Source organism: Sturnus vulgaris, chromosome 13 (genome assembly GCF_052056855.1).
Source record: "Sturnus vulgaris isolate bStuVul1 chromosome 13, bStuVul1.hap1, whole genome shotgun sequence".
In the NCBI taxonomy this organism is placed as follows: Eukaryota; Metazoa; Chordata; class Aves; order Passeriformes; family Sturnidae; genus Sturnus; species Sturnus vulgaris.
This window is the reverse complement of record NC_142255.1, coordinates 16,806,132-16,815,790: the sequence shown is the minus strand read 5'-3', so window position 1 is coordinate 16,815,790 and position 9,659 is coordinate 16,806,132. Positions and strand designations below refer to the sequence as shown.

The window sequence follows — 9,659 nt, the reverse complement described above, 5'->3', positions numbered from 1 at the left end:
AATCCTTATGGATAAGGGCCCCTATTACATAATAACTATGGGTGGGAGTAGGCCCTGTTTGATCAATTTGTTCCAGTTCTTGGTTATGAATAGTTCAGGGAACTAAAACAGTGACAGATGAAGGCATAATTCCCAGCTCAGAGAAGAATTAGAGATCTGCAGGATAGAATACAGGTATTTCTTGACATAGTACCAAACCAGAGATGAACAGCACAATGTAGATTTGACACTTTTATTAACAAAGAACCCATGGGGCTCATTCATTAGTACAAAATACAATCATGTTCCTGTATGTTAAACAGCTTTTTTTATTTTGTCTCTTTTAAACTGTTTCACAGTTATCAAAACAAAGCCCCTGCATATTGAACTTATTATTGTGCAAACAGTAATTATTTTTAAGGATCAATTTCTGCACTAAGCCAAGTGCCAGAGAGCAGAACTTAATCTTGCTTTCACCCCTCCTTTGAAGGGCCATATGTGCTTCCTAAGAAACACATGATAGTTGACTTTTTTTGCAGCAAACAATCTAAGGCCACAGTTTATCTGCAAAGAATAAAAAACAACTCAAAGATTTTAGGAAAAAAAAAAAAAAAAAAAGCACATCTTTACCCTTCATACTGCTGTTTGCTTGACCATGATTATACCCAGGTAGCACATATCACCTATCAGGTATTACAGTCCAAAAAAGCACCTAACGTTCTTTAAGCTAATATTTTGAATAATTACCATGCAAGTTAATACATGACCAAATTACTTTTCAAGTAACTATAATGGTTATCTGTTTAAGGAAAAGATGCTTGTTCCCTTTCCAGATGATGTGAATGAAAATCCTGCATTGATTGTATGGGCAGGCTCTCAAATAAAAAGGCATGAGAGCCACACCTTGAAACCGAAATAATAATTTTTAGAATGTCCTTTCTAAATCATGCACTCAAATTTTGGTTAAAGCTGCATTTTGCTATAGAAGACAATGCTAAATGTTGCAAATGAAAGGAGTAACTGCAGTTTGGAAACGTGAATCTCTACCAGTGTGTCTTTCACACTGATGCTAAAGTGATTTGAGGTGAATTGCTAGAAATTAGACAATGTAAGGAAGTTATATTAAAAGAAGACTAAAAATATATATCCGTGAATGCCTGTAGAAAAATCCCTTCTTCTTAACTGAAGACAGATTTCATAAAAAACCATTTAGACTGTTTAAACTGCAGTTATTGATGAAATGAAGGAAACTCAATTACTATTTTTGTAGTTATCAGAAAGTACACTGTTTTACCACATGAAGCACCGGGTTTTAACCCCAAACCCTTCTGTAAGACATATGGAGTATTTCTAGTAGTCCAAAATCCCCTGTATTTCAGAGAACAGGACTGTAAACATGCCTGTTGACAATGCTGTTTTCTGCCCCTGTAAGTGATCTGTTGGTGACTGTTTACTGATCCCAATTGATGGCTGGCAGGAAGCAAACATTCTACTTTTAAATGAAGGCAGCAGAAGGGCAAGTAAATGCTGTGCCTTCACTCTTAGCAGCAACAAACTCTCACTGTTCTAAATGACCTGAGGAAGAAAACATTAAAATATTGCACCAAAACAAAATTAAACAGCAAAAACAAACAAGGAAACACACCAACAAATATAGTATGGATAGCAAATGACCAGTGCAGCCCCCTGACAATAGATCTTTAGACAAAAATGCAGGAGTAATGAAAAGCTTTGTGCCATTACCAGAGGACTTTGTTCCCCTGATGTCTGCTTTCACTTCAGTTATAAGCTATGTCTATTCTGGGTATATTTACACCTCTCCCTACACCTCGTATCTCATTCACTAACCACAGAAACCATTTAGGGTCCCTTTTAGAACCTTGAAGTATACTGGAGCTTTAACAAGACTTTTTTGGTCTCAAATCTGACCGTAAGTAAATATCCAAAACAGAGGTAGGCTTATAAAGGCTTTTGAATAAATAAATATTGTCCATTTTGCTAAGTATACCTGCTGCTGGCAAAAGGTTTCTCCCTTGCCATGCTTCCCCTTATCATGCTATCCATAGATAAGATGCAGAAGAAGAACTCACAGTAGAAGAGGTTAGAATAATTCCCTTAAGAAATCCCTTGAAAGAAAGCATAGTGCATAAGCTCATCTCAAAGTTCACTGTTCTGTTTCACACTTGTGTCTTGCATTCAGGAAATGGTTGCCTTTATAATATTGTGTAATAGCCATTCTATCATCCATGGTGTCCTCAGGATCATGACGAATGAGGAAATAGTACCACGTGGCAGTTGTGAGAAGGGCAGGTTCCCATCAAATATGAAGTAAAGACTTTGCTCTGAGTTGCAGTAGTGCTCCTTTTCTGGATGCAGACAGTGCAAAGCTGAAGCCCCTTGAACACTGGAATCTTTTGGAAATGTTTTCTTACCCCACATTCTGTTCTACTACAGGAGTTCTCCACATCACTATGTACATTCTTCCGGAGTGTTGCAAACAAAATATAAATTCTTTTCTTTTCAGAAGATCCACACATCTCCTTCTTGTACTTTGTGTAGTGTATCCACTTTTTGGAAAACATTCAGTATTTCCTTGATGCATTTTCGTTTCAGTATTTTCAGGTACTTCTCAAGTATCCCAAGCTTAGCTGCTCCCCTGTTATCCTCTGTGCAGACTAATCCAGCAAGTTCTCCTCTATCACCAAACGTGCTCATACCTCCTTCTCCATATTCCTTTGCCCTTCTTGTACACAGACTGAAGTTTTGAAAACGAAAACTGTTTCCTTTTTAGCTGCACTACCAGCTTAAGCAGCAGAAAGATTAAGACATTCACAATGATGGTCGTTACAAATCCTCTTCAGAGCATGAATGAAACGGGCTGAACTTCTTCTACATCAGTTGGATGTGGATCAATCTAAGAAGAGAAGAAACACAACAATTACTGCCTGCAATTCCTGCATTTAGATAGGTGTTTGAGTTTTGGTGGGGTTTTTTTTGCCATCTGACAATAAAAACACCACCTGCTATTTATTTTCTTACCTCTGAATAAAGAGGTGGAGGCTGAAACCGGAACTCTTGTATGTAAGCAAAGACAGGACAACACAACTGTTCCTCGCAGTCAATGGGTGGTGGATAAGCAGGAACATGTCTGGAAAACTCTTCCTCAGACACTACATCAGCATAATTGGGTGGTGCTGAAACACAAAAGATGCTTCTGTCATACTTCAAACTATTCACTCACTCACAGCAAGAATATCTGTGTTACAGTATATCCAGGAGCACAAAAACTGTATTAGAAGTGCACTGAACTCATAAACACTATAACTAAAATTAATTTTCAGTAAACTCAGGTGATTCAGCAGGAATACAGAGTGCTGTGCTTTTAGGACAACTCCAGCAGCAAACTTATGTTGTATCAAGTTATATTCAATAATGAGTAGAATATTCCCACCATCACTACTTGTTTCAGTCACATGGGGTACAGAGAGACTTCAGGAAGGCTGGAGTTTGGGTAACCTCACCAATGGTTTTGGAGCTCAGTTTAAGACTTCTTGAGTCATACTTCCATGGCCTAGATCCCTGGCAGTACCCTTAAACTGGCACTGTACCTATCTGCAGACAGTGCTGTGCTGGATTAGAGAGAGTTCAATATGCATTTATTACCTTCAGGGTGTTCAGGCATGGTCAATGCCAGCCAGCTCATATCCATACTAAATTGGCTGGTAATGCTGGAGTTTCTGCTTGAAAATCCAATACATGGAATAGTGCCAATCACCAGAGGCATTTCAATCATCAATTTCTTAGCACCAGGAATATGGATATACACCTATGTGACAACCCCCAAACAGAAGAAAAAAAACATCATGAGACCCCATTGAATGCTGCTTTTAAAAGCTGCCCTACTCCCTACACTGCAAATTTAAAAATTAAGAGCTTTGTCATCCCAGATATGCTTAGCTAATATCCTGGCAGCTTTCCTTATTTTTCAGCAGCTTCCTTCTTTCTGTAACTTGTCTCTAAGTGACATTAAAAAATAAAAACCATCTTGATAAACATAATTATGCACTTGACTTTCAGTCTTCCCATTTCTGGAAAGAATCACTTGAGGAACCCCATTCAGCTTGAAATGCTTTCCCAAAATATTCCCTGCATGTCTGAAACTAGGCTGCTTTTTCCTCAGAAACATTCTTCCCTTTTCCACATTATTCCCATCTTTCCACCTCAGAATCTCCTCATGACCTTCAGTCCCTCATATATGTAGTTTATGATATTTACTTTTCAGAGTTATAGGATGGTTTGGGTTAGAAGGGACCTTAAAGATAATCTAGTTCTAACCCCCTGCCATGGGCTGGGACACCTTTCCCTAGTTTTGTATTTATTGTTGTTCCCAACTCAAAAACCTAACAGCTACTTAGTAAATTCTTCTGTCCCCAACTGAATGCAGTACCTAAAGTTTGTACATTTGAAAACCCAATACTTACAGCTAATGAATATTCTACTCTAATAATGCAGCAGTCAAGTATAGATGGGGATACAGGTGGGATTTTCAGAGTTTTCCCATTCCAGGTATCTGTACTCCCAGAGGCAATGTGGTTTCCTCGGACATTGGCAACCATCTGACGGAAGGTTTTTGTCTTCCCACTGGCCAGGTAAGTTTGTGTTTGGAAAATGGCAGCTTTTGGAACAATCAAACGAGAAGAGCAGTTCTCAATTTCTGCATAGATTGGAATGGCTTCCCCTTAGAGACAGAAAAAGTCCAATGAATAATTTGTATTTACCAACTTTCCTCTGGGAGTATCAAAGCATGTTAGACAGCACGTACATCATATGCAGTGTTATGAGAACAATACTTGGTAAGTTTCCTCAAGCCAGTTTATTTTTTTCAGAGTGGTATCCAAGCAGAATTATAGCCACCTACCATGTTTTACACATAAACAATGATTCATTTTGAAACATTAAGCACAATATGAACAAGCTATAAAAGCTTTATTTGCAAATTATGCCCCAATTTTCCTTTTATCTAGTACTAAATGAATTTCAGGATGTTTTATTTTGTTTTCTCAATGTATCTAATGTTACCAAGATAAAGAAGCTGCTGAAGCTCATTCTTACCGAAGTGTAAACCTATATAAATAGGATGTAAAAACCTAATTACATCCCAATTGAGTATTTTATCCCAGATAAAAAACATTTTATTGTTCTTTACACTAAAATGTACATGGATTTTTTGTTAAGATTATTAACAGGACTTCCTTTCAATTTACAAACCCAAGGGGAAAGGTGAGATGATTTTTAAAAAAAATTATATTCATATGGATCTTAATTTACTTCTAATTAAACAGAACTATTCTTTGAACTGCAGTGTTGGCTTCACTGAGACTAAAAAAACAAAACCCAACCTATTAGATGCGTAGTATTTACATTTTTAAGAGAACCACTCTTACCATTACAGTATCCCTTCCTCTCAATTTTGGCACTGAGAGACACTGGCCCAGAGGTGAAAAACCAACAGCCAACCATCTTCTCCTGACTTCTTAGAACAGGTGTCTATAAAATAGAGTATTTTTCATTTTATGGGATAAAGCTCTCAATCACTTGCAGTTTAGTGTTATGCATGTCAGTCATTGCATCCCAGCTCTAAAATCCACCTGAATCCCTGAATTGCTCAGTGCAACTGTAGTTTTGCCACCATGTGAAATGGAACCAAGAAAGGTTTGGCAATCTAAACATTTCTCTTTTGAAATCCCAATCTGTATTTAGACTGTACTAAGTAACACAAACAAATGTGTCTTTGCATGTGCTTCGTCTTCAAAATGAAATTTTCAAAGGTCTCATGGAGTACTGTGGTGTTTATCCCCATGTTTCTCAGTGCAGAAGAATGCAGAATTAATTTTATCTGCAAACAACTGACAGTTAAGCAGGTAATTTTTTTTACCTTTGTATCTTTAGCAAAGGATAAATGTATAATAACACTGGGCTAAGGGGATGCACCCTCATTCTTGCAAGCCACAAAACCTCCCCAAAAACGTAGAGGCGTGACAAAAACTGTCTTAATTATTCAAGGATGTCACACTGGATGACACTTACACTGTCTGTAACATTTTCATTAGAATGAACTCACAAGCACACACATCAAGGGTCCAAGCCAGGATCAAAGCTACTCAAAATTATTTACTGGGAAGTGGGACCCAGCCAGTACAATAATGCAAATTGGTTTTGTACTTTCTGTATTTATTATAATGAAAAAACCGTGTTGTTTTGCACTTTTTGGTGGCAGCCTTAGAATCCATTAAGACTGGCACTGCCTTCCTGATGCGTCCCACAGGCCTCTTCTGTGCAATAATCTGTGGTCTGCTCTGTCCTGACAGAACGTGAGTATGATGCCTTCAAACTCCTAACTGCTGAGCATAAAGACTATTCTGCTTACAGATGTCACTGCCAAAATACCCTAAGTTCTCTCTGAAATGGATTAAAATGTAAGCATGTAATGAGGGGGGGAAAAAAAGCCTGCTCAAAACATCTCTTTTCTATGTTCACGTCATGATGTTAAAATTATCCTACCATTTAAAATAAAATAGAAATTACTCATTCATATTTAAATGAATAACCATTTAGATCCAGTTGCTATCATGAAAGTGCAAGGTATAATTTTATATTATTTTCATAATATGGGTTGAGATAAAAGAATCCAGCTCATTAGCTTCCATCTTGCCTATTTACTCATTACTTAATGCCTGATCTTTCTTATTAGTCTACAGTATTTCCAGTGATTATTAAAAACTCAATGCTTTAATGTGGCCAAATCTGTCATAGGGAAATAACTGAAAGGATCTCTGGAGCAGCTGCATGCACACACTTCATGTTAGAAAACGACATGCAAAATGCAGGGATACGTAACATAATGGCCAGAGCCTAAATGACAGGCTGGGCATGATTAATACTCTTCTCTAATTACTGTTCCTCAACCTACTATTATTGTAGAGTTTAGGACACTGCAGCCCTGTGAATGTAGTTGCTCTGGTAAGAGTAACTACTCTGCACTCGTGCATTACTATTATTAAGCCTTATTTATGCATCTGAAGCCTGCCTAACTTTTTGGCAGGAGCATCTCTGCCAGCAGGGATGTAATCAATGGTATTAAAAAAGCCACTCTGTTTGCTATTCACACAACCTAAGATCATCTATTTATAGAGAAAAGCTTAGGGAGCTTATATGCTTTCAGAAGTCAGAAAATGATGCTGTGGAATAACGTGGGAAGGGTTATGGCTGGATGTGAATGCTGCTTGGAAATGGTTTGTTTGCAGCTGGCTTTACAGGGGGGAGGAGGAGTGGGGGACCTCTTACCAAGAGAGCTGGTGAGCTGACGTCGATATGGCTGATGATCTGGAGCTCTGTCTGCACACTCTGGTCAGGTACAGCAGGCCTCTCCAGAACTGCTTTCACATAGTACTGGATACTGCCATACTTCCCAGTAAAAGAGGTCACCAAAGGTCTGAAAAAAGCAGTCATAAAACCATTACCCTCAATTAATAACGCAGCTCCAAACATTAACACTTTCTGCATACGTAAACATTTCCCAATTTACAGCTTGTACTCTTAGGGGCTTGGGGAAGCTGAAGCAAACAAGGCCTGTCTGTGCAGTGCTTGATTAAGACAAATATATAAAGCTGATACTAAAAAAAACACAAGTCAAATTACATTAAGTTAATGTTCCACTACAAGCAGCATCCAGCACAATCCCTTCAGGTTGGATTATTGAACTTACTCTTGAGGGAGCTGAAAGCTGAACGGAAATTCATGTCTTCCATCTAGAAGAATTAAGCTTTCCTCACCTGTAGAATAAGAATGAATAGTATGTTTTAGTTATTCCAGAAATAGAACAAAGCAGACACTTTTATAAATTATTTATGTATAAAAAACACCCAGATGCAAGAAGTTTTTATTGATCCCAGTGGGTTCTGGACTGTGGCCCACACTTTATTTATGCTGTGATTTCAATGAAAAACAAAAATCAAGGAAACATGGGAGACCTTGAGATTCAGTTCAGGACTCTGGCCAATTTCTAATCCAAAATGGCTTCTACAAAGCATAAAATAAGTTTCTTTTCAGCAGGACAGCAATTAATCTACTTTTCCAATTAACAATTAAACTAAATTCTGTGGCGAAAAACTGCCATTTAAGGTGACCATGAAGAAACACGGTAAACATACAAGCTCCCAACTTATTAATACAGGGCCTACTGTTATACAGTTTACAAGGCCTAAACCTGCTTGCACTACAGATCAGCCTGAGCTGCGTTTCACACTTGCAGAACTAAACGTCGTTGTTCTGGCTTTAATTTTTCATCGCTGCCATAGTGCTGCAGTGTCTGTGTGACAGAGCTCTGCAACAGCGAGCTTCCTCTGCCTTCGTAATCCATTGGATGAGCCTGACTGCTTCCAGGGTCTTCCACGGCAGCTTCCCAGGAGCTGCTGGTACAGCACACCCAGCGCGGAGGGCACGGATGGAACCCAGAGATGGGCTGAGCCTGTGCAGGAAAACCCACACAGCGCAGGGAACCGAGCTGCGCGTTTTATTCCAGCCCCGCTCCGCGTTTTTCAGCCACCACGCACGGAATCGCGGCCCCAGGGATGGGGCAGTGCGGCTTCCCCGGGCACACGGCTGAACGCTGTGGCAGTGCCCCGGCGGCCGTGCCCGTTTCTCGGGGTCCCGGTGCCCATTTCCACCCGCAGCGTTCCCCCCTCCGCCTCCCCATCGCTGACGGCCGTGGGTGCTTTCCCGCAGCCCTTCCCCGCTCCCGCAGCGCCGCTCCCCCGGTCCCACCCCCGCCGCGGCTGCGGGAGCGGCCGGGCCCGCGCTCCCCTCCCGTGCCGCCTCACCTTCGGGTGGGTCCCGCAGGAGGCTCTGCCGGATGTCCAGGTACCGCACCTCCGCCTCCCGCCGCGGCCCCGGCCCCGGGGTCCGCACCGCCACCCCCCACGTGCCCGCTCCGGCCACCGCGCTGGGGCTCTCGCTCCAAGCGACGCGCGCCCGGCCCGCGGCCTCCAGGCGCAGCCCGCGGAGCGGCAGCGGCCCCGCCAGCTCCAGCAGCACCTGCCCGGACACCGTGTCCCCGCTGCAGTAGCCGCCGCCACCGCCTCCGCCGCGCCGGGCCTCGTCCTCCAGCACCAGGGCCAGCGTCTTCACCGCGCCGCCGGCCCCGGGGCCCGGCCCGGCCGCCGCCATCGCTCCCCGGCCGCGGGGGAACCGCGCCCGCCCTCGCCGAGCGCTTTAAACCCGCCCGTCTCCGCCAGCGCCCGCGGCGCCGCGTCCCGCCCCCGCGCGCTGCCCATTGGCCGTCCCGCGGCCCCGCGCTCCGCCATTCGCCGCGGGCCGCCCCTGCGCCCCCGCCTCATTGGTACTCGGCGGGCGCACGCCCGGACTGCGTCACGCTGCGTGATCGCCGCGGCGGAGCCAATCGCGCGCGGGCGAGCGCGCGTGGACAGCGCGGTGATTGGCGGGACGGCGGCAGGGCCCCGGAGCGCGGGCCAATGGCGCGGCGCGACCACCACGTGCACAGCCTGTGGGTAAACAGGGAGCGGGGCGGGCCCGGGGGCGGGTCCGGAGGCGTGGCCCTCACCCACACCCTCACCCACACCCTCGGCCCCGCACGCCCCTCCATGACGGGCCCCCGGGTGGCG

General features: G+C 43.2%; 1 protein-coding gene across 1 annotated transcript; it reads right to left on the bottom strand.

Moving 5' to 3' along the window:
• Positions 1 to 218: 218 nt before the first annotated feature.
• ARRDC4 (arrestin domain containing 4) lies at positions 219 to 9,217 on the bottom strand. The gene is made up of 8 exons (XM_014874548.2): positions 8,859 to 9,217; positions 7,745 to 7,811; positions 7,324 to 7,471; positions 5,424 to 5,526; positions 4,461 to 4,717; positions 3,643 to 3,805; positions 3,019 to 3,173; positions 219 to 2,893 (listed from the first exon to the last, which is right to left on the bottom strand). The coding sequence occupies exons 1-8, from the start codon at positions 9,202 to 9,204 to the stop codon at positions 2,837 to 2,839; spliced, it is 1,296 nt and encodes a 431-aa protein (XP_014730034.1). The 5' UTR covers positions 9,205 to 9,217; the 3' UTR covers positions 219 to 2,836.
• Between the last annotated feature and the right edge of the window lie 442 nt (positions 9,218 to 9,659).